Here is a 24,743-nt window from a genome sequence, read left to right as displayed (position 1 = left end):
AAGGCTCTTTAGCAAGCTGGACGGTAGCATCCTGCCCCTCCGACTGAGCCAGCTCTGACTGGTGCATTTCCAGTGCCCGCCTAGCCAGGCGCACAGACCTCCCGTGAGAAGGTGAAAGGGGCAAACGGCGTCAGCTGGGGGAAAGACACAAGAGACACCCTCTATGCCAGAGTGGCGCTCAGGGGCAGCGAGCATGGTACCCTCCAACTCCCTGCAGGCCCAGCCAGTGGCCAAGGATGAGGGGAGCTGGGCACCTGGAAGCGGGGGGGGGGGGCTGTCCCGTTTTGCCACCTGAGGCAGCAGGGGAATGTGCCACCCTCTGCTCCCCATGCCATGCCCACCCAAACATGTTGAGAGGAGGAGGGCCTTCTGCAAAGCCTTGCTGCTTGTCTGCGAGCCCCCCACCCCCGGTTGTTCTGGCAGTGGTGGAAGCAGCCGGGTGGGCCTTCTGCCCCCTGAGGAGGCTGTGGGCCAGCTCTGTTTGGGAGGCACCCCTTTGGCCACACCCAGACACAATGGCTGCTTTCTCCTTCTTGTGGGGCAGTCAGTGCCCCCAAGGACATTGTGGGTCCCACCCACAAGCCCTGGAGCATTCAGGACCCCCAGAGGCAGCTTCTGCAACCCTTGCCCCACTCCTGTTTGGGGCTGATTTCCCCCCTCGAGTCCTGGTGCTGGGGAGCTCAGCACACAGCTGCCCCCCTCCTCCTTCTCTTTCTGTGCCCTTCTTTCCCTGCCCCAGGCCTGTCCGGGATTATAGGTCCATTGGCACCATTGGCACATCAGGTGGTCTTTGCAGCAGCCCTGGAGCTGACAAGGGGGCGACTCAGCTCCTTGTAATGGATCCTGGTGGTTCTGCAGCCGCAACTCCTCCTCCTCCTCCTCCTCCTCCTTTCCTGCCATGGCCCTGCAGGCAGCCGTGTGGGCATCCCATGGAGGAACCTTGGAATGTTACTTGTGAGGTGGGTCTGGGCACAAGCGTCCCGGCAGGTGGGCATGTCTCTGGCTGTGATGCCCTGGGAGAGGGACCCTTCCCCGCCTGCCAGCAGCTCCTGCCTGCCTGCCTGCCCCCCTCCCCAGGCAGAGCGTCCCCCATCAGCTGGTGCAGACACTGGTGACGGAGGCCCCCGCCCCAGGGTCCACCAGGCCCAGCTCCTCCTGCTCGTTGATGCAGAGCTGGTAGCCGCAGCCTTTCCGGCGAGGGAGGGGGCCGGCCAGGCCGGGGGACTCGGGTTTGGCCTGGGGGGGCAGCAGGAAGCCCACACTTCCGGCGATGAGCATGTGCCAGATGCTGTGGATGTAGAAGTAGTTCTCCTCCGTCTCCACAAAGGCGTAGAGCAGCACCGCCGAGGCCGCGATCAGCGCTCCAGGCAGCAGGTAGAAGGTCCAGCGCTGCCACGTAGGAGGGTAGCAGTGCCTCCGGCGGATGCTACGGGCCGTCTGCGGAGGAAGGAGAGGGGCGTCAGGACCAAGCGACCCAAGTCCAGGGGGTTTGGGGAGAGACAGGGCTCCCTCACACCCTCCACGTTGCGATCCTAGTATCGTAGCATTGGAAGGGGACCCCTGGGGGTCATCTAGCCCAACCCCCTTGCAATGCAAGAATCAGAGCTAAAGAGCCCCGGGCAGACAGCCACCTGACCCCTGCTTGAAAACCTCCATTTCCTTCCTTGCATTTGTGCCTCCCATTGTGGGGAAGGGCTCCAGTGGTTCGTGTGGGGTGTGATCCATGAGAGGCAGTCAAGTACAAGATTCCTTGAAGTGCTAGAGAAGACATGTGAGGGAATGTTTGTTCCAGCCAGTCAAAACTTCCTGTTCCTCCTGGCTGGAGCATCCTTCCTTTTGCATGTGATAGAAGGGGGGCGTGACCTAACCTGTCCAGGTAACGAGGACGAGTCACGCAGCACCCTTCCCTCTTTTTGACTTCCTTCTTCGTTTGACCAGCTTCAGCTAGCAGAAGCACTGGGATTATTCCCCCATATGGGGTAAAGGTAAAAGTAAAGGTACCCCTGACCGTTAGGTCCAGTCACGGATGACCCTGGGGTTGTGGCGCTCATCTCGCTTTATTGGCCGAGGGAGCTGGTGTACAGCTTCCGGGTCATGTGGCCAGCATGACTAAGCCGCTTCTGGCGAACCAGAGCAGTGCGCGGAAACACCGTTTACCTTCCCACTGGAGCAGTACCTATTTATCTACTTGGACTTTGATGTGCTTTCGAACTGCTAGGTGGGCAGGAGCAGGGACTGAACAATGGGAGCTCACCCCATCGCAGGATTCGAACTGCCGACCTTCAGATCAGCAAGCCCTAGGCTCAGTGGTTTAACCCACAGCGTCACCCGCCTCCCCCCATATGGGGTAGATCCACATGTTCATACAGTCATACTTCTACGTACGTATCCCACTGGATACGGAATCTTTGGGTTATGGCCACGGCAAACCTGGAAGTGTATACTTCTGGGTTTCGCCGCACGCACATGCGCAGAAGCGCTCTATGCACCTTGCGCATGCACAGAAGCGTGCCTCTATTTACATAATTTTTGGGGTGTGAATGGACCCCCGGAACGAATTAAGTTCGTATCTGGAGGGTCCATTGTATTTGTAACTAAGTCTGCTATCAGGAATGCAACTATGAACTGATGTAAGTGAACTTCTTTTATTGACTTTGAATAAGATTGTGGCATCTTTATTCTTTTAAGAGGGATTCAAGGGAACTCACCAGGAACGTACAATTCAATCTGAGACAGACTGAATTGTATAATAGTGAGAGGCTCACACGAGCCTGCAACCAGATATCTGCTGTGCATGTGAGAAGGGGAATGTAACTGCTAAGTAAAGGAACTTGCTAGCGCAAGTTAGGAAGGATATTAATAAACAATATACCCTCTCCTGCCACCCTGAACATTCCCATAATTCAATTTCATTCCTATTCCGGGCTGAAAGAGGTGAGAGGAGAGGCCCTGATCTTTCGAGGAGCTGCTGATTTGCTTCCACCACACTTGGACCTGCATTTACTGATTTATGACATTTGTAAGACACACCTTCTCTAGGTGCCATACAAATAAGTTCTCTATTCATGGAAGCAAACCAGAGATGGACCGGATTTCAGGGGCCAGAACCCCAGATATGTAAGCCAGCTGCCCAGCACCTCTCTGATGCCAACATCTTTGCCAAGCTGCTGTGCCTGCCCCCAACCCTTCTGGCTAGAGGGCGAGCAAGCCGTGTCCCTACTCACCCAGGCGACGGCCATGATCCCTAAGGCAAAGAGGCTGGGGCCCAGGAGGTTCCAGAGCCCATGTCGATCCAGCTGCAAGGCCATGGAGAGCAGCATGGCACCCAGGAGGTACAGCACCTGCCCAGGGGAGAAAGTGGGGGATTGTGTGACTGGAGGGGGGGCGGATGAACGCTTTGGTGTGGATGCTGAAAATGCACAGGCAGTGAAAGGGTTAAAACCATGTTGTGGGGGGCGGGGGAGCCGAGAGGTCTTCCAAAGATGTGGGGAGGAAGAGGAATGTCTTGAACTCGATTCTTCCTCTGTGCCTGAGAAGTTCCTTTTTGCTTTGTCCAATTACAGTGGTATCTTGATTCTCAAACACTGAAAACCCAGAAGTGTTCCGATTTTCAAACATTTTTTGGAAGCCGGATGTCTGATGAGGCTGTCGGCTATTGTTTCCGGGGCGCCTGCACCAATCAGAAGCTGAGCCTTGGTTTTCAAACATTTCAGAAGTCAAACAGACTTCCAAACATATTATTTTGTGTTTTTGTTTTTGAGGCTTTCGGTTAATTTGTTTTTGCGACTGTGTGGAACCCAGTTCAGCTACTGATTGATGGATTGTGTGACTGCAGAAATGGATGAAAGGCCCCCCCCCCCCATCCAAACAATGACTATCATCAGTGCAGAAAAGAAAGAAAAAAAGTACCCATATTTTTCCGTCTATAAGACGCCCCCCATGTATAAAATGCCCTTATTTTTGCGGGAACAGCCAATTGCCAGTCCACCCTTGGCACTATCCATGTATAAGATGCCCCCTAATTTTTGACATTTTTAAGGGAAAAAACCTAGCCATACACAGAAAAATAAGGTAATTTTAATTTTTATAATTACAATACTGACCTATTTATTTTATACTACAGCATATTGATTCTTGCTTTCATTTTATGGATCAATGGTCTTGTCAGATATTAAAATCCATGTTAAATTGCTGTTTTAGGGGTTGTTTTTAAAAGTCTGGAAGGGATTAATCCATTTTGCATGACTTTCTATGGGAAAGGGCGCCTTGGTTTTGGAACAGACTTCCAGAACGGATTAAGTTTGACAACCAAGGGAGCACTGTGGCTGCCTGATTGCAGTTCTGCTTGCTATGCAACTTAATTTCTGTACATGTGGAAAACCCATCTCTCCTGCGCCAACTTACTCCAGGCTTTTCAGAGGCTTTCCCCAGGGGCGCTAAGCTGAATCCCACCCACCCCCATATTGATGGGGCTGCTATCCCCTGCTGCTGCCAGCCGAGTGCCCGGGAGCCCTCCCTGTGCCCCCCTCCACACTGAGGATCTCCGCTGGGGATGCGTGGGGCAAAGCGTCCATTACCAGCTGGTGGGGGGGCAGGGATGGTGGGCTGAGACGGCCTGGCTGGAGCAGCCAGACTGGGGGTGGGGCTTGTGCATGTGATGTCATGAGTGCGCAATGCCCCCCCCCAATGTTGGGCGCCACTCAGGGCACCTGGATCTCCCCTACCAAGGCCCTGGCTGCCTCCTCTCCTCTCCTGGTGAGGCTCCCCCCCTTCTTCCAAGGAAGCCCCCCCCCCAGCCACATAAGTGGCCACACTGGTCCTGCCACAAACACCCGTGATTCACTGTCGGCATCCCGTGTGGCACTGGCCTCGCAAGGAAGCTCTTCCCCTGTCCTTCTTGCCAAGCCTGTTGCAGATCATAGAATTGTAGAGTTGAAGGGACCCCCGAGGGTCATCTAGCCCAACCCCCCACGATGCCGGAATCACAGCTAGCGACTCCCTGCACCTTCGGTCACCTCACCTGCTTAATGACCATCTGGAGGCGGGCCATGGCAATGACGGTGACCCAGACGGACATGAGGGACCCCAAGAAGTCGCAGAACTGCAGCACGTCGTAGTCCATGATGCAGAAGACCACGATGCCCGGCTGGTCACAGGCGTGGTAGAACTGGAGGGACGGAAGAGGGAAGGGGCACCGGAAGATGACTCTGGTCATGCCAAAGCTCTGCGGGACTTTCAGGTGCCCCACAGCGTCTTTGCTATTCTGGCTGCACGCGATGCCCTGGCGGGGTCTGAACTGGCGCTGACTGAGAAGGAGCGGGGGGGCAGTGTGGGGAGCGCAAGGGAAATGCCCCTCTCCCCATGTGAGAGCGAGGAAAGTGTCTGGGAAGCGGCTGTGAGGCCCCAGGCCCACCGAGAAGGCAGGTGTCCTCTTCTCTCATTGCTTTGAAAATGAGGCGGAAGAGCTGAAAGGCGTCCCAGGGACAGAAGTAGCTGTTGGTGAGGTTGGCAGTGCCAAGGCGGCAGTCCCAGGGAGGCACAACACTCCTGCATTGCATTAGCAGCAGAGGCAGCAGGCGGGGGGGGGGGCATTTAAACAACTCCCCACCAAACCCCACCACAGCCTCTGACTAAGGCCAGGACAATGACTGTTGACACAGGCACCATACATACACAACAGGAGACCAGTCCATGAATTTGTAGCAATAAGCAGATATCATGTATCGTACTCTTGACAATCCAATATAGAATTAAATAATAATTCAACGGCTTGACCCATTTCCTTGGTTCCAAGGGCTAATGACTTCTCTGGAAGAGGGGAATCCAGGTCTCCCCTGCTTCCATAATCCCTTAAGCATAAGGTCACATCCTCCTTCCCCCTCCACAAGGTGGGAATTTAGCCACACAACAAGAGGCAGGAGGCGATCAAGGGCAACACATACCCCAGACAGAAACCCATTGGGATGGTGGATTGAATCCTGATACTTTCAAGGGAGAAGCCAGGAACGTCTTGCAGCCAGGGGGATGTGTAAAAACTTTTATTGTTCTTTGGGAAAGAGGGTAGTTAAAAGGTGTTGGGAACTGGAGTTATTGACGGGATGGGCTCATGTTTCTACATGCCAAACACTCCTACTCTGTGACATATTTGTGATGTATCGATGATGCTGTTGAAGAATGTATTATGGGAAATGGGGAGAGGTCTTAAAAGTTCACACAACCCCACGCTCAGGGTTCTTACTCCATGTGTGTGTGAACCTTGCTGCAACAAATAAAGATCAGGTCTACTGACCGCTGTTTGCTTCTTTACTTGGCCAGAGATTCCTTCTTTTGCTGACCAGGAGAGACCCGTGGGGAGGGGCACCCCGACCAGCTGGGCACTGGAGCAAACCTGCACCCACACTTTTTCCTTCACAAGGGGCACAGGAGCTGAGCTGCGCTTTGCCCTGAGTGTAACTGCTGGGGTTTTGCTTCATTTTAACTTGGCTGCAGACTCCTTTTTGAACCTGACTGATTTCTGGACCCTGGCGAAGTTGGGAAACCCCTTTTGCAGGGGTACCCCAACTTTTATTGCTCTTTAACCTGTTGGGGCTCCGTGTCGTGGAGTCAGTGGACTGGGGGACTAGGCTGGTCCCCTAAATGTCCCCAGTAAATTAGAGTATTAAAGTCTAGCGCCTCCTTCCCAAAATCCAGGAAGCTTCTCAGGATGGGAGGTGCAATCCTCTCACTGACCCCCCCCCCATCGCCTTCACAAGCTGTCGTCTCTGGGCCTAACTGTTCCCCTATGAACAATTTCACTGCATGCCGCTGTTGGGGCTCCTGGCAAGACCTCTTGGGCCTGGACTCAGTGGCGTCGCTAGCCTCTGCGCTGCTGGGGGCGGCGGCAGCGCAGAGGCACCCCCTGGGGGAGGGGCACGACGCGCGCGCCCCGTGACGTCATCATGACGTCACGACGCACGTGTATACAGAAAGGGGGGATTTCCCCCTTTCAGAGGCTTTTTTCGGCGGGGGGTGGTGACCATCGAGGAGGGGGTGACAAGCGTGACCCCCACCTCGCTGGTCGGGCCCCCCCCGCCGAAAAAAGCGGCGGAAAGCGGAAAAAGAAGCAGAGCGGTGCTTAAACGCGCCTGCTCTGCTTCCTTTCCAGGCTTTCCCCGCCCCCCCCCCGCGGTTTTTTTCGGCGGGGGGTGGTGACCAGCGAGGAGGGGGTGACAAGTGTAACCCCCACCTCGCTGGTCGGCCCCCCCCCCCCGCCGAAAAAAAGCGGCAGAAGCACCCCATCCGTGTGCTGCTGCTCCCGGGGTGACGGAGGGAGCAGCGGCGCGTGGGAGTGGCGGGAGGGGCCGCCGCTTGTCACCCCCACCCACCGCTGCTCACCCTGTCACTGGGGGCGTACCGCCCCCAACGCCCCTCCCCAGCGACGCCCCTGCCTGGACTGCCCCCCCTCCTGCCTCCTGCCGCTCACCGTGGAGAAGAACATGGTGAAGATGTAGACAGCAGCCTCCAGAATGTAGTTGTTGCGGACAGCGATCACCACCGGAGGCACAAACATGAGGTTGCTGAGGCAGAGAAGGAGGGTGGAGAGGAGCTGGAAGCCGTAGGAGAAGGCGGCTGTGTTGTCGGTGCAGCCCCAGCCGCTCCAGCCTGAGAGAGAGAGAGAGAGAGAGAGAGAGAGAGAGAGAGAGAGAGAGAGAGAGAGAGAGAGAGAGAGAGAAGAAGGAGGAGGAGGAGGAGTCAGGGCTGGCAGCCACAGGGGGGACCCAGAACAAGAGATGCTGCCGTTAGGGATTGAGCCTGGGACCTCCCACTGAGCTGTGGCCCCTTCTTCTTCTTCTTCTCCTGGGTGCAGAGCAGGGCAGCTTGCTCTGAGAGGACGGCGACAGCATCGCTCAGCCTCCCTGGGGTTGCAGGTGACCCAGGCTCCCCGCTCTGCAGCCCAGACTCCCGGAGCAACTCACCCGCTTTGCACTCGCAGGCCGCATACAGGTAGTTGTTGGTGCGCAGGAGCTTGCACTGGCCGTAGGGGCCGCAGTCGTTAATGCAGGGGGACAGGTAGGTGCGCAGGTAGACCTCGGCCGTCACGTTGCTGCAGGGCTCCAGGCTGGCAGGGGGAGAAGGAAGGCAGCTGAGGACGGGGCAAGGGATCCGGGATCACTGTGGGATGCCTGTGGGAAGGGGCCTGAAAGGGAGGGAGGCAGTGTGGTGTAGGGGTTAGAGTGCTGGGTTAGGACTAAATGATGAGTGGGGGGGGCAGCGAATTCCTGCTTTGCAGGGGGTTGGACTTGATGACCCCTCTGGGTCCCTCCCAACTCTACAATTTTATATGCCCTTTGAGGCCCTTGGAGAAAAAAAGGGCTGTAAATGTAACAAACAAGCAGATGGAAGAAAGCCTTTGCAGAAGAACAATGGGGGCCCCTCCACCCCACCCCCCAGGCAAGGGTCAGGTCTTATTCGTCTTGCAGGTGTCAACCCCAGGCCCAGTGGGGTGCAGTGGGGCAACTGTGCTTGTGATGATAGCAAACACACACCTGGATCCCACTGGGGTGGGGGAAGAAGTGGCTTCAGGGGCTGTGTGGGAACAGCACGGTCCCTGGAAGGAACAACCCCCCCCCCCGGTTCCCGCCAGCCCCTGCTGGAAAAGAAGGAGCCTTGGGGAGAGGGCAGGGTCATCGTCTCTCCTGCTGGCAGCCTCACCCACGGTCGGCGGCACAGAGCAAGCGCAGACTCAGGTACCAGCTCCCAGTCTGGGGGTACGGGATCCGCAAGCAGGTCAGGGGGGCCGTAGCGTTGATGGACAGGAGATACCCCGCCAGCAGCTCTGCCAAGGGAGAGGAAAGCAGCAGGTGAGCCCAAAGGGTGGCCCAGAACGTCACCCGCTGGCCACCCACCCACCTTCCCCTCCTGGCAGGGGCTTCTCCCCTTCACTCTGCAGGGAGGGCAGCCCTGGCAAGCCACCAGGAGGGGGGAGAGGATAACCTGGCATGAACCTTACCTGTCTCGCAGGTGACTGAGGAGTTCTCTTCGGATGCCAACGGGACCTCATGATTCAGGCAGGCAAAAACGGTGGCGTTCTCCCCTCGCAGAGAGGACTATGGAAAGAGACGGCAGCCTCTGATCTTACTGAGTTGTCAAATGTGCCGTTGAGCTCATTGCCTCAAGCAGTCTTGCATCTGGGGCAGGGTGGTGTCTCAAACCCACCAACACTTACCCCTGGACCACTTGTGAACTGCTGAGGGTCTTTGTGGACCACTCACAAATTTTTCTGCCTGTTGTAGAAATTGTAATGTGCCGGGCCACATGTGTGATTTTAGAATTTCAATTTTCATTGCTTCACTTATTTCTTATGTTGCATTTCAGTGCATTAAATCCGATATAAGAAAGAAAAGAAGTAATAAAAATACAATTAAAAAATCAATGTGGATATTTAATGTGGACGCATTGCAGACTACCTGAATGAAGGGGTTCTAGGTTTGGTTTCAGTTTTGATTTTATATTATGTATTTTGTATTCTCATTTTGCATTTTTCTGTTGTGAACTGCCCTGGGATCTTCAGATGAATGGTGGAAAACAAATTTAATAGATGAAGAAGCAGAAGAAGAAGGTCACAGACGGCTCATCATCAACAGACCACAGTCTGGGAACCCTTGAGCTAGGACACAACAGATGGAGGTTTAATATATTTTAAATAAATTTTATAATTGTGGAATGAACCCTTCCTGAAGCTGGGGCCCCATAGGCCTGAGCTCCCCACTCCCCATTAGCCGCTTCCTTGCCAGCGCTTCCCTTGCCTCCTGCCCCCCACCCCCTGCCTGGAGACTCACCACGTTCAGCCTCAGCTCCAGGTTGAGGGCTCCTCCGCTGTCCAGGATGGGCAGGAGGTTGATGGCAAAGATGGCCGGCCGGTCGGGGGGCACCGAGACGTTGGGGCCAAAGAAGATGTAGAAGTGGACGGAGAAGGTGTCCAGCTCATTGCGCAGGGTGGGGCGGATGGGGCGGCATAACTCGCTGGGCGCTGGCCCTGGGCTGGGCGCCGGGCGCTGGGTGCTGTTGAGCACGGAGGGAGGCAGGACCTCTGCCAGGGGCAGCCCCCCCATGGAGCCAAAGGAGTGGGGCATGTTCAGGCTGGAGCCAGGCAGCTGGAAGAGGGCGCGAACCAGGCCAGTCCGAGAGCAGTCTGGGGAAGGGGGGAAGGAGCAGAAGAGGGGCAGGTCAGGGGAGGGGTGCTCAGCAGGGCCCCCTCATCCCCACCAGGTCTGCCTGCCTGCCTGTCCCCTCCCCTGGCTCCTGGACCCCCCAGGCTCCAAACCCATGCTGGGCAAAGGCCTGGAACCCCCCCTCCCATATGGTGATGTGTAATGATATTATTTTAATATTATAATAATATTATAAAATAAAAAAAATTCCTTCCAGTAGCACCTTAGAGACCAACTAAGTTTGCTATTGGTATGAGACCAAATAAGTTTGTTATTATTTATAACCCACCCATTTGGCTGGGTTTCCCCAGCCACTCTGGACGGCTCCCAACCAAATACTGTATTAAAAACACAATACAACATTAAACATTAAAAACTTCCTTAAACTGGGCTTCCTTCAGATGTCCTTTAAAAGTAAGATGCAGTAGTTGCTTATTTCCTTGACATCTGATTCATGAGTTGGGGGGGGGGGGTGTCAGTCTGTATGTTGTCCTGAGCCCCTTGCTAATGGGGCCATTGTAAGATAATGCCCATAGCTTGCCATTTAAGCACCTTGTCAATAGCCCTTTGTCTCTCCCCCCCCCCATCTGACTGGTACTTAGGAGGAGAAAGGCCAGGGCTATTCTGCGTGAGCTGAGCTCAGAGCTCAAAGCAGGCAGAAGCTGGGAGAGAGAGCCGTGCAGGATTTCTCCTAGAATCCAAGGCTATGGCTTTGGGAGAAGCAAGAGCTTTTGGGGGGTGTTAGTGCTGTGAGCCCTCAGGCTCAGGTTGTATGTGGGGGGGGGGAACAAGGTAAAGGACCCCTGACAGTTAAGTCCAGTCACAGACAACTCTGGGGTTGCGGCGCTCATCTCGCTTTACAGGCCAAGGGAACCGCCGTTTGTCTGCAGACAGCTTCCAGGTCATGTGGCCAGCATGACTAAGCCGCTTCTGGCAAACCAGAGCAGTGCACGAAAACGCTGTTTACCTTCCCACCAGAGTGGTACCTATTTATCTACTTGCATTTTTGGTGTGCTTTTGAACTGCTAGGTTGGCAGGAGTTGGCAGGAGCTGGGACCGAGCAACGGGAGCTCACCCCATTTCGGGGATTTGAACCGCCAACCTTCTGATCGGCAAGCCCAAGAGGCCAAGTGGTTTAGACCACAGCACCACCCGCATCCCTCAGGTTGTATGTATGTGAACATAAAGCCATATATCCTATCAGGATATGTATACCTATCTCTATACATATACCGCTTGAGGTGAACTGGGAGGTGCTGCCCTGCTCTGCCACCAGCACCATGGCTGTGCCACCCATCCTGCTACCTCTGCCACTGGCGGAGAATCCAGCTCCCATTCTGGGGAGGTCTTGTGAGATTTCCGTGAGATCTCATGAGATCTCGCTGGAAATCAGCACCGATGCCAGCCTGACCTTCTCCACTGGCAGCGGAGGGGCACCTGCGAGGGCACCACCACCTTAGGGGATTTAGTGGGATATTTAAAATGCAGTCAAACCAACAATCCACGTTTTGCTAGACAGGCGCATGATGGGAACTGAAGCTCACGGAGTTTTCCTGTAACTTTGCAAGAGGGAACTCTGTGAGAGACACCCCCACTGTGCCCTGATAGTCACAAAGCTGTAGATATTCTTACCTGCAGGGTCTCTTCCTCATCTCTTCACCACCAAGCCAGAAATGTGAGGACACCTGCCAAGTCTGAGCTCCAATTCAAGCTAGACTTAAGGATGTCTTTGTACCCGAATTACCAGTGTAAGCCTGTCTGAGCAAAGCTGCTATATCTGAGTATTCTGAGTAAATGTTATTTGCACCCCCCCCCCTGGGCAGTCCTCCTCTTTACCCACCCCCTAAGGATTGAAGGAACCTCTCTGCACCTTTCCTTGTTGTCCGCCTGCAGATTCCCAGGAGGCCTTTGTAGACCCCCCCCCCTGCTCTGCTCCTCCTGTCCCAGTTTCTCCCACCCCGCAGCCGCCCCTCCAAGCCCCTCGCTCACCCTTCAGCTGCACCACCAGCTGGAAGTTGACGTTGGTGGCCACCCCCAGGTACTTCTCCACCAGGATGTAGTACCAGTTCTGCCAGAAGGGGAGGTCCAGGGCCAGGCGGCAGGTGGGGCGCCCCCGGCAGTCCACGGCGGTGGAGTTGTGCAGGGGGGGCGCCTTGCCACGCACTTTGAGCCACAGCGGGCAGCCCTCCCCACTCTGGTTGGCGCCGTGGCAGTTCCTCAGCTGCACCAGCACCCGGGATGTGTAGCTCGGGATGAAGACCCTGGAGAAGGCAGGAGGAGGAGGTTGGATGGTTGGTCCAGGGGTCTGAAGGGCTCCCACTCTGCCCGTCAGCCCCGACTCTCCCTTCAGAGAGAAGCAAAGTGTCTTTGAGCCCCAGGACTGGTGGCTCTGAGCCAGGAGGAGCTCATCCCAGGCTGCCTGCAGGGGGCCATGTGAGGTGGCTGCCTCGGGTGACAGCGGAGCAAAGAACAGACTGCTGGGTGCGCAGCATGGGCTGGTTATGCCAGCCTTCAGTGGAGGAAGCTGCTGGCCCACTCCCAGGGAGGAAGGAAGGAAGAGTCATGGGCCAGTCTGGCTAGAATAGAGGGGGGGGAGGCATTTCTCCATTGCCATTTGTCTGGCACTGGCCCTCTCCTGCTGGGCAAGGAAAAGTAGAGTTTGGGGAAAAACTAGGGAGCAACTAAGGAGACCCTCAGCTTTTCTTTAGGGATGCAGTTCCAGCCCTTGAGCATTGGGATGGGTTGGGGGGGGGCAGGATTACTGGGGGGGGAGACCCTGCATCACCCCTTCTTGTTTGCCATGCGGACTTCCAAGGAAAGGCAAGGATGAATCCAGCAGGAAGGAAGCCACGCAGGGCTTGGGCCAAAGAAGGCTGGGACCGGCATTTATTGATTATGAAAATCTGTCCAGTCTTCCTGTAGGTGTCCCACAGCATGATTAATTATGCAAATGAGGTCACTCTTCACGCAGATGCACCTCTAGCATTATTCATTATGCAAACGAGGTCACTCTTTGTGTATATGCTCCTCTAGCATTATTAATTATGCAAATTAAGTCGCTCTTCCCATAGGTGTCCCTCTGGCATTATTAACTATGCAAAGGAGCTTATTCTGCCCCTTTAGCATGATTAATTATGCAAATCAAGTCGCTCTTCCCCTGGGGACCCTGCTAGCATTTTCCCTGCTCCTCCTCTTCCCTACAAGCAGGGGCAGGGCATCGGGGGGGGGGGGGCGCTGTCTCCTTTGCGCACTCACTTGTACAGCAGGGAGCGGTTGTGGGGGGAGAGGACGTGCTCCGTCACGTAGCCAGGGTACAGCACCCCAATCCCCACCAGGCGCTGGACGATGAGCTGGGGCTGGAAGAGGTACTGGCAGTCCTCAGCGAGGCCCTGTTGGCGGGGGGTGTGTGTGACACGGTTAGAAGGCGGACCCCCAGCACCCTCAGTTGAGTGAGTGGCCCAGATTCACCACCAGAATTTTCAGAAGGACCCCCCCACACACACACAAACACCCAGTTGCCAGGCACCCCACCCCCAGCAAGCTATAGTCTGGCCAATCACAGCAGCACAACATTCCCTCCCCCACGCCTGCTCCCTGGTGATCAGCTGTGATTCCTGGGGCTGGACTAGATGACCCTTTGTGCCTCTTCCAACTTGTGGTCTGCAAAGAGGGCAAGCGGGGCTGTGCCCTGGCAGCCCCCTCTCCCCACCATCCCCATCACCCTCTGACCCCCGCTGCTTCAGATTTCCACAGGGCTGCACCAATTGCCCCTCTCCCTAAACCCCCTGCGCAAGTAGGAGTAGGAGGAGGAGTAATTCATTATTTATACCATGCCTATCTGGCTGGGTTTCCCCAGCCACTCTGGGCTGCTTCCAGCAAAATATAAAAATACAATAAAATATAAAAATACAATAAGTGGGTGGGTTGAAGCCCCCTGCCCAAGACGTTGGGTGCTTGGCTTACAGCTGGGGCCGCTGAAGGCAAGGAGCGGCCAAAGAGGGGGCTGGAGGTTCTGAGTGGGACTGGGGTGCTGGCATTCATCCCCAAGAGTTGAGCTGTGATGAGCTGCCTTGCAGTGGGTCACATTCCCTTGGGCGCTCATGGACGCTCCTCCCTGGAGGTTTTCAAGCCGAGGTTGGATGGCCGTCTGTCCCGGATGCTTTAGTTGAGATGCCTGCATTGCAGGGGGCTGGGCTAGATGACCCTTGGTGTCCCTTCCAACTCTACGAGACCACCTGTCCTCACAGCCCAGGGCTTTTCACCTTGACTGCTTGCCACATCTCACTGCTTCAGGTCTTTCCCAGCCCTAGTCAAGAGACTCTCTTAACTGAAGGAAAAGCCTTAATAAAAACTATTTTAAAATAATAATAATGAAGGAGTCATCCTCACCTGGGGCCAGCCCACCCATGAGGCAAGGTGAGTCAACCACCTAGGTCAGGAAACTCTGAGACCCTTCCCCATCACCAAGCCCAAGATCTTCCCCACCCCAGACTCAGCGGCCTCCTCACCTTGACGGAGATCTTGCCCTGCTCTTTGGGCAGGTGGGCAGCCAGGAACCAGTCCCCAGGCAGGGGGCTGGTGATGTTGAAGACGCCGGTGGTCCGGTTGGGCAGGGTCCAGGTGAGCGTGAGGGCAAAGGAGCCTGGCACAGCTGTATCCCGGGGGAAGTGGGTGCGCAGAGGGTTGATGACAGGGGGCGCCCCGGAGCGGAAGTACCTGCCAAGGAAAGAGGGGGGAGGTGAGCAGTGGAGCCAGGGCAGCTCTGGAGGGAAGGGTGTGTGTGTGTGTGTGTGTGTGTGAGACAGAGAGAGCGAGAGACACAGACACAGACCCAGAGACGAAGAAGAAGACGAAGAAGAAGAAGAAGAACAGAGAAGTCAGAGGGAGGGAGAAAATAGGGGGTGGGTGGGTGTCTTTATTTATTTATTTATTTCATCCTGTGCCCGGACCAGCAAGCTACAGCAACAGCAACACATTCAAAGTTCAAATGAGGGGTGATTGATTCATAGACTCGTAGAATTGTAGCATGGGAAGGGACCCTGAGGATCATCTAGTCCAACCCCCTGCAAGGCAGGAATATGCAGCTGTCCCATACAGGGACAGGAAACGAATCTGCAGCCTTGGCGTTCCTAAACCTCTCTTTTGAGTTGGGGAAATCTATCCCCAGTGTAGTCCGAGCAGATTCCTGTCCAGCCTCTCTCTCTTTTTTGGGGGGTGGGTGTGTGCGCTCCCAGGACAGAGAGTGCAAGCCTGCCATGGCCCCCTTGACAGCCCCCCCCCTACAGTCCGTCCTCCCTCCCTCCTTTCCTTCCCAGAAACAAATGCTTGCCTGCTTGCCATCCCATCAACGCCTCCAGCCAAGCTTCAGGCCATCAGGGCTGCTGGGGGCAAAGAGGGTGCTTGGGGGCATTGGAGGCAGCTGCCTATTGGCTAAGGCCGATGGTGGGGCAACGCAGTTCACACTCCCCCATGCCTGGAATAGTTCAGGAAATGTTGTTGCAGCTCACTCATCTCTCTGTCCAATCTCCTTCAACATGGGGGGGGGGGGCCTGCAGAACCTCTGCTGCAGGTTTGCCAGACGGGCAATGCCAAAAGTGCGACAGATGGGCCACCCTGTGATTCCCTCCCCCTGCCCCACTGCCATGCCTCAATCTCCCCTTCCCCCACCACTCTGACCTGGCCTGGCTCCCCCCACCATGAGCCCCTGCAGGTGGAAGGAGTGGGACCCTCCTGCCGGAGGGGGGGGGCTGCTTTCTTCTCCCCCAGGCTTGCTTCAGGCTTGTTGGGGACTTGGCAGGAAGTGATTTTTCATCCCCTTTCCCCATTTTCTCCTGAGGGGAAGCAGATGGCGGCGGGAGGGGGAGGGGAGTGCTCTGGTTGCCTTGGAGAAGAAACCATTGCTTCTTCCTTCCGCTTATTCTTTCAAAATTTCATTTCAATGCTGGGTTATTAATATTGATTTTCAGCATGGTGGTCTGTGTGTTTGTGCGTGTGTTTGTGTGTTTGTGCTCACGTCTCTGTGTGTGCAGCTTGGTACGGAAGGAGCAGAAAGATGACTCACGCAGAAGATGGTTCCCTATCTGGAAATCTCAGGAAACGTTCCAGGCAACAGATGGCCCCCTTGGCCAGTGGCTCTTCCACCCTCTGAGCCTGGCTGGAGATGCCCACCAGAGTCACCTGGGTGCCCTGGAGGGAGCTGGGCCTCTTTGGGGGAAGCCATGGCCACCCAAGAGGCACAAGGGTGCCCAGGTCCTCTGGATAGATGTGGTGAGACAGCTGGGACTTCTCCTTGCCATAGCTACCCATGCCCTGGTAATATCCAGATTAGATCACTGCAATGCATTATACAAAGGGCTGCTTTTGAAGTCTTCCCAGAAACTTCCATTAGCCCGGAATCCTCACTGGGGCAGCTTGAAGGAATGTGCCTCAGCAGCCCCACTGGCTTCAGGTCCTCCTCCAGGCTCCATCACCGTTCAGTCCATAGCTTGGCCTAGGGGCCCCTCAAGGATTCTGTCCTCGTTTGTGCATTAAGAGCCTCATCAGAGACAATTCTCCAGGTGCCCCCACCATCAGAGATGAGGGCAGCCTTCCCCAGGCAGATGCCCCCACCAGGTGTCATCAGCTGCGTTTGACATGCCTTTGCCATTTTAAAGTTTGATGCGCATCTCTTAAATATTGTAAACTGCTTTGAGACTCGAGGTGAAAGGCTGCTTCGATTTTATGTTTCAATCAAATGAAATGAGCCATAATTTGGACTACACAGGTACCTGGAGTACAAGGTTCCCTCGCTAGGAGGGGGAGGGTCTGCCCCATTCTGAGCATTCCCCAAGAGATCCTAGATCAAGAAGCACTTGGCTGTCCATTTGGCCTCAGGAGGGATGGTGTTGCAGGGCAGGCCTGGCTAGCAGACTGCAGGCTCATGAACCCCCTCCAATCTCATTGCAACATAGACACCGCAGGAGGATGCAAAATGAAGAGGCAACACCCAGCTATTTCTCCTGGAAGCAGCCGGGACCCTGTCCCAAACCCAGCACTGCCCACTCTGGGGAAGCTGTGGGCACAGGGGTGGCAGGAGTCTGGGCAGCCAAGAGGCTGAGGCATCCTCCCTCCCTCCCTCCCTCCCTCCCTCCCTCCCTCCCCCGACTGGTTCCCCTGACTCACACAGTGATGCTTCGGTCTGGGCACTGGTCCCCAAAGGTGCCCCCCTGCTCTTTGAAGGTGATGAGGTTCCAGACGGCCACGACCGTGTCCTCTGGGATGCGGAAATGGAAGAGCTCGATGCTGGTGAAGGAGCGGAATGGGTTCAGCTTGCGGGGGGTCCGGGTGAAATAATCGGTGACAAAGAGGCCTTCTGAGAGAGAGAGGAGGAGAGGAGAACAGTGGCAACACTGGACCAGCGCTGGGCTACAGGACACCTCCTCAGAGTAGCCCTTCCTTCCCCCACCTCCTTCACCAGTCTGCTAGGTGAGCAAAGGATTAAGGCACATGGAGTTTCCTGCTTAGTCCCAGGCACTCTGTGAGGTCACTTCCTCTGCTTGCCCAGGTGGGAAGGGAAACAACAGGAATATCACTTTCTCCCACCTGACGAACAGCTTCTTTCTTGTCATGCAGCCATAGGGAGAGGATACAGGCCCTGGGCACAGACACCATCTGTGATCTAAACCATATATTTTGGCATCTAGAAATCTGTTTTGCCTGATTTGTTTCACTGCTGTTTTCTGCTTGATTCACAACTGCAACTTAATGTTTTTATATTCTTGCATTACAGACTTCTGGGTTGTTATTTTGTTCAGAGGGATAATTGTAGAAAGTGACATAGCTTTGTCCCATGTTTCCGTGTTAATGCTGCAAAGGGTGGTATATTTTTAACTCTGTTAAACCAGACTCTAATCTTGCTCAAGTGAGTAAGCATAAGGATAATTAATAAATAATATATCCTATTATACTTTCCAAATCCATCCCAACAATTCTCCCCCTTTATGTTGCAATGCCCTGTCCGTGTGGCCAGCCCCTCTCCAGACATCTCTCACAGGGGCAAACAGTCAGTGAGCCCCATGCATTAGCTTTTCCAACCCTGCCAGGAATTAGGCCCATTGATCCACCCCCTGCCATCCTCCCCTGTCTAGGTCAACCCCAAATTGCAGATCAAAGCTAGAAATGACCCAACCCAGGAGAGGATTAATACACAAACCTTGTTCTTCCCAGCTGCTGCCCTTCCCACCACATCCCTTGTGCACCTGTGTGAGACACAGCCATGAACATGCTGGGGGGGGCAACGCCTCACTCCCCATCTAAATCTGCCCCACTAGAAGTGGCTCCCTCTTCCTTGGCAGATTAACAGATCTCCTTCCTGCTGAGAGAGAGGGGAGATTTTGAGGTCCTCCTAGGGGTTGGCCAAGTTGGTCCCCACCAAGGATACAGGCCCAGGGGAGGGTGCAAAAACTGCACCTCTCCACTCTGTGTAGGCTCCTCTGGTGAGGAGGTTGCAAGGCAACTTAGGTGCACCTCTGCTTTTAGGGTGTGACACTGAAATAAGAATCCAACACCCTTTCGTGTTAAGAGACTTTCCTCCAGCACTCCTCAGAGCAGAGAGCCTTCCGTCATCCTCCTGCCCTAGCCAGCCGCAAACAGCCCCCCCTTTAGCCTCCACAGATCACCTGTTGCCTAACAGGTAGGCATTGCCTGGCACTCCCCACTCCATCCCTGTAGGAGCAGCCCAGATTAACTCATTTCCAGCAGGAGGAGGAACAAGCAAGAAATCGCAAGGCCATCCTGTGCAGAGCAGCTTCTCCCCCACTCTGCAGAGGATGAAAAAAGCACACGCCCCAGCTTCAGAAGTGAGAGAAGGCAGCAGCTGACAAAGAGAGGAGCCCCTGCCATGGCTGGTGTGTGGGAAGAGAGAAGCAGCATGGCTCTGGAGCTGCTTCCTTTGTTCCACAGAAGACTGATGGGAACCTGCTCTGCTTCTCTCTGCTGCAAGTGGGCAGCAAGGAAGGGGGAAACCAAGACTGGCAGGTTTGCTTATTATGCATTAGCAGCCCCAAGAAGCCTGTAAAGAGCCTGCTGGATCTGACCAATGGCCCAGCTAGTCCAGCATCCTGATCTCACAGTGGCCAACCAGATGCAGGATCTGAGCACAAGAGCAGCTCTCCCCTCCTGCAGTTCCCAGCAACTGAGATTCGGAAGCATTGCTGCCTCTGACTGTGGAGAACAGAGCAGAGCCATCCTGGCTAGCCGTTACTGACATCCCGTTACTTCATGAATTTGTGCAATCCTCTTTTAAAGCTATCCAGGCTGGTAGCCATCACTGCCTCCTGGGGGAGTGAGTTCCACGGTTTAACCCTCTGCTGCATGAAAAAGGGTTTTCTTTTATCTGCCCTGCATAGGCTGATTCTCTCCCTCTCTCCTCTCCACTCCCTCCAACATATGAGAGTGCAGCTGCCTACAGGTTCCTTACCTTTCCGTCACCAGGGGAGCATTTGGAGTTGTTGCGGCCTTCACAACAGTGTCTTACTTAACACACCATGTGTGGCCTATAACCAGACTGGCTGCTTCACTCTGAACCAGCCAAAGTTTCTGAACACTCTTCCAGGTTGGCTCTCTGGGGAGTGCATTGCAGTAGTCCAAGCAAGATGTAGCTAAGGAATGTCTCCATCTGGCCAGGTCTGATGTCTACGCAAAAGCCCCCCTGGCCACTGCTGGAGTCAGGACATCCAGGCCCAGGGCTCAGTCTGGGTGTCCCCCCCCCCAAACTGCAAGCAGCCCCCTCCTTGACAGGCTGAGCCTCCTTGTCCTTCCCTGGCCTTTCTGTTCTCCTGGCTGCCTTGCCTAGACTGAATCTGAGGTGCCTCACCCTCCTCAAGCCTATTCCCAACTTCAGGTGCTGATTCAAAACTTGGTTCAAACTCCTTCGATTTACCGGTAAATGGAAAGGAGGGGGAGAGTAAGCTTGGTGTCATCTGCATATTGGTGACACTGAACCCGCAAACCCAAAGCAACCTCACTAGTTGCCACCTTTCTCCCCCCCAAGAGTTTTGAACCTCCATCTGCACCAGCCAGCAGAGTCAACAGAAAAGAACTGTGCAAGTTTTGGTCCAAGACAGCACGAGGGCTTGAGGCTGGGCATGGCTGCCTCCGTTCAATGGCCAAGGGGTGTGCCAATTCCCAGCAGCAGCTTCCTCAGGTAGGGCTGGGCAAACCACACTGCCGGGCAGTGCCAACAGCACTGAGCTGGCTACCAAGGGCCTGGCTTGACAGCTTCCCAGCCGCCCCCTCCCTTCTCTGTGAAGCGCAATGTACCTAGGTGATTTTATATAACAAACAAGCAAGCCTGGAGCCCCTTTGCAATGGCACTGCATCTGAATCTAGCGGCCTCTCCTGAGACCTTCTGCTGCCTTTAGGATACCCAGATTTGGGGAAAGGAGATCACAGGATGGCTTCTGAACTACCTCCCAGCCACGATGCTGGCAATCCCTTTCTCTCTCTCTCTCTCTCCCCCCCCCCCCCGCATTTGCTGGGCAAGGGCATACTCCACCAGAGAGCGGCGACGTGCGCATCCCAAGTCTCCAGAGAAGACAAAGAGGAGATGCCTTAATGAGGGCGATCCCCTCAAAGCCTGCGGGCGAGCGGCCTTAATGGGAAATCCCAGCAGGAGCTGCCCATACTCCGGAGCCTCCCAGGGGCGCGCGGAGGAGACAGCCCAGCCGGGGGCTTTGTGGGAGCAAAGGAGCTGACGCCCCCCCGCCCAGGCACGTCCTTCGCGAGGCGTGTTGGGAAGCTCATGCATGTAAACAGAAGAGGAAGAGGAGGAGGAGGAGGCGGCTCCGGCTCCGGCGGCGCGGTGGTTCCCTCCGAACAAAGCCCGCGCATCGCATAGGGCCCAGGCTGTAAATCAAGCTAAGTGCTGTCAGCCTCCGCCATAAAATACTTTTTTGTAAGTTCAAGGGAGCACATATAATATTCTGCCAGCCATTTCCCTCTCCATGAAAATGATCTCATTATTCTTGCTGAAAGCCATCAATTACCAGGTAATTAAATGTCCTGGGATGTTAGTGACAGTATCACTAAATCTACGACCGGAGTTATGAAGCCGGGCAAGCCACGGACGCCGCCGGCTCCAGAGAACGATCGGCGGGCAAGACCCAGGCAGGAGGGTGTCCATTAAAAAAGGCAAATGTGTCCCGTCCCCCGTCCCCCGCGCGCATGACCTCCTATTTAGCGAGGGAGGGGGCGAGTAAGACCGGGCGGGGAGAGTGGGAAATGGGCCAGCGAAAGCAGCGAAGGTGGCAGATCCCCAGTTGGGAGCCAGGAGAGGAATAGGCAATGAGAGCGCCGAGGGAGAGCCCTCGTGGTTTATTTAACCAGCAACGTAATGATGGATAATTTATTCCCGTGATTGAATTTAGACGGAGAGGACAGGAAGGGTCCACCGAGGCTGCAGACAAAGGGGACTCTGTGCGCGGGGGAGAGAGAAGCGATGGTACGATGGTACGGAGAGGCGGCTCGGAGGAGGACAAGGCGCTTGCCTGTAAATCTCTTCCCAAAGCCCATCTGGTCTGTGTGACTCGCACATCAGGCGAAAGGGAAGCTTAAGCCCCCGGGGAGGCCGGGGCTTCCCCCCTCCCACATACACACCGCACATCCTTCGACCGCTGCCCCCTCCCTCCTTCCCGACCCGTGGAGGGTCTTTGCATCACTCCCCTCACTGTCCCTCACTGTAATGTCCTCAGGGCAGAGACCTGGCGCGCGGGTGTGTCTGTCCACTTGTTTTACTCTGGAAAACAACATTATTATTCATTAAATTTCTATAACGCCCTACATCCGAAGATCACAGGGCGGTTTACAGTATAAAACACGAACTGCTGGTAACCAAAACAAAATAAAAAATAAAAAAATTATTTCCAGTAGCACCTTAGAGACCAACTAACCAGTTTAAAATTCAGAGGGAGGGAGGGACACCTCTGAGGCTCAGGCTTCCCTGCCCGATTATCTCAAAGTCCCTTTTTTAGGAGAAGGGCGTAAATCCTTAGTGGTCGGAAAGTGGCGAGCAACTCCACAGAGAACTACCGGGTAGAGGGCAGATGGGGCCGGTCTTTCCCTCGGCCATTCGGGAAGGCTGTGGTGACCCTCTCTCCGGCGGCCTCCCCTCCCCCAGCCAGCTGGAAGGCAGCTCCAGCTCCAGGCCGCCCCCTCCCTCCTTCCCGGCCGGCGAGGGAGGCTTTCAGCACCAGGGCGGGGGACAGCACCCCAGGCCTCAAAAGCCCCGAAGGCGGCTCTCCGAGCAGCGGCCTCTCTTTCAGCACCGGCGCCCAGGCCAGCTCCCGGGGCGGCGGCAGGGCAGCCGGAGCGACGCCTTCAGCACCACGATGCGCTTGGACAGCTCCCGGGCCGCCGCGCCCGTTTCTGTTCCCGCGGGGGAGGCGCAGACGCAGGGCTGGTCCCGAGACTCCCTTGCTGCACGCGCGTTTCGGGGGGGGGCGCCCTCCCTCCCCCCAGCGCTCTCCCCTCCCCCACTCACCGGCCGGGCGTCCCAAGCTGAGCCAGGCGAGCAGCTGGAGCAGCAGCTGGAGCCGCCCGAGAGCCGCGCGGCCCATGCTGCGCCCGGAACGGAGCCGAGCCCAGCCGAGCCGCTGCCGCCGCCGCCTCCCCGCCCGCCTGGACGCTGGGGCTGCCGCGCTCCAGCAACAGCAGCAGCAGCAGCCATGACGTCAGGCTCAGCTGCCGCCTGGAGCCTCCGCGCGTCCCCCATTGGCCCAGCGCACGAGGCTGCCTGGGGAGGCCACGGTCCATTGGCCGGCTGAGCTGCCCATCACTCACCGCTCTGCAGCGCCTGCCGCCTCCGGACCAGAGACCGGCCAGATGCTGAAAGAGGAGGAGGAGCAGGTCGCCTGGCGGAGCTGCCTGGCTGGGGGAAGTTCGGAGCGGAGGGGCGTTTCGAGTGCCTTCGTAGAGCAAGGGAGAGACTCTGAGAGGGCCCTGGGGGTGAGCCAACGGGATCTGCTGGGCCTATCTGTTCCTAGCGCCCACCCGGGAGTCTGGGCTTCCCCACCAGCTTCCAGCTCAACAGAGGGAGTAGGAGGGCATTCCCTCCGCTGACTGGGTCGCTACCCCCAAACCAGAGTGTCCTGCCCAAGCAGAGGATGAATGCTGGGGGAGGGGGGATTGTTGGCCCTCGCAAAACAACTTGACTGATTCCTCCCTCCGCCCCCGCAAGACAATTGCAGGGGAATATGTGGAGCTTGACGCACAGACACATGCATCGCTTCCACTTTTTCGCTTCCCCGCTTACAGCTCAGCGTGAGGCACCTGTATTCCCAGATTCGCGGGCATGACTTAAGCAGCTTCACAGCCCCATCTGGGTGTGACCCCCGAGGGAGCATTGCCTCACTTCGCCTTTTCTGCCGGCTGAGCCACCGGCAGCTGCAGAGACCTGGCAGGGAGCAGCGGAGTCCAGAGACAGCCCTGTCCTTGTGGCAGAGAGGCAGAGGCAAGGCTGATGTTGAACACGCGACTGGCCGCGGCAGGCGCGCGGAGTCCCTCTGTGCATTGTTTCTTCCTGTGCGCCCCCGCCACGCTCCCGATAGAAACACGCGAGCGAACAAAAGTAACTTGTGAAGCATCCTTTGAATGCCACCCTGATCAAGTAGCCGAAAGGGGTCTTCTTGAAGGTCTCTTGCTGAGCTGGGATAGTCGCTGTGTTTGGAAGGAAAGCAAAACAAAACAAGAGCCTGCAGGATCAATAGCCCATCTAGTCCAGCCTCCTGTTCTCACATTGACCAGCCAGATGCCTGCGGGAAACCCACAAGCAGGATCCCAGCACAAGAGCCCTTTCCCCTCCTCTGGATTCCAGCAACTGGCATTCAGAAGCATTGTTGGCTCCAACTGCTGAGGCAGAATAGAGCCACTGGCAATAGTCCTCTTCTCCATGAATTTATCTACTGTAATCCTCTTTGAAAGCTCTTTAGGTTGTTGGCTAGCATTGCTTTCTGTGGGAGTGAGTTCCACATGAAAAAGTACTTTCTTTTATTTCTCCTGAATCTTCCAACATTCAGCTTCATTGAGTTCATCCATTTTTCTCCATATAATCACAGAATTGTAGAGTTGGAAGGGACCTCAAGGGTAATCTAGTCCAATCCCCTGCAATGCAGGAATCTCAACTAAAGTAGCCATGACAGGTGACCATCCAACCTCTGCTTAAAAAGCACCAATGAAAGAGAGTTCACAACCTTTTAGGGTGTCCTCCCAGTTTGGTGTCATAACAACAACAACAACAACAATTTATTATTTATACCCCGCCCATCTGGCTGGGCTTCCCCAGCCACTCTGGGCGGCTTCCAACAGAACATTAAAATGCAATAATCTATTAAACATTAAAAGTCTCCCTAAACAGGAGTCTAAAGTTGGATGAGCATCCCCTCAATTCCATCATCCAAGTCATTTATAAAGAAATAATAAAAACAATTCCTTCCAGTAGCACCTTAGAGACCAGCTAAGTTTGTTCTTGGTATGAGCTTTTGTGTGCCTGCACACTTCTTCAGATACCTGTGCATGCAC

At 55.5% G+C, this 24,743-nt stretch overlaps 1 protein-coding gene across 3 annotated transcripts; it reads right to left on the bottom strand.

The window, feature by feature from the left end:
- Window positions 1-1,067: 1,067 nt before the first annotated feature.
- TMEM8B (transmembrane protein 8B) lies at window positions 1,068-22,802 on the bottom strand. 3 transcript variants are annotated; one of them, XM_033164266.1, is made up of 13 exons: window positions 22,708-22,802; window positions 17,352-17,541; window positions 14,699-14,906; window positions 13,446-13,579; window positions 12,180-12,451; window positions 9,819-10,171; window positions 8,990-9,086; window positions 8,692-8,815; window positions 7,956-8,098; window positions 7,463-7,641; window positions 5,021-5,167; window positions 3,225-3,341; window positions 1,068-1,437 (listed from the first exon to the last, which is right to left on the bottom strand). In XM_033164266.1, the coding sequence occupies exons 1-13, from the start codon at window positions 22,781-22,783 to the stop codon at window positions 1,093-1,095; spliced, it is 2,385 nt and encodes a 794-aa protein (XP_033020157.1). In that variant the 5' UTR covers window positions 22,784-22,802; the 3' UTR covers window positions 1,068-1,092. The 3 variants fall into 3 exon arrangements, with proteins under 3 accessions (XP_033020157.1, XP_033020158.1, XP_033020159.1); XM_033164267.1 differs by lacking the exon at window positions 13,446-13,579 and having other exon boundaries at window positions 17,352-17,471; XM_033164268.1 differs by lacking the exons at window positions 14,699-14,906; window positions 22,708-22,802 and having other exon boundaries at window positions 17,352-17,442.
- Window positions 22,803-24,743: the final 1,941 nt, after the last annotated feature.

This window comes from Lacerta agilis, chromosome 11 (assembly GCF_009819535.1).
Source record: "Lacerta agilis isolate rLacAgi1 chromosome 11, rLacAgi1.pri, whole genome shotgun sequence".
NCBI lineage: Eukaryota > Metazoa > Chordata > Lepidosauria > Squamata > Lacertidae > Lacerta > Lacerta agilis.
This window is presented reverse-complemented; position numbering and strand designations above follow the sequence as displayed.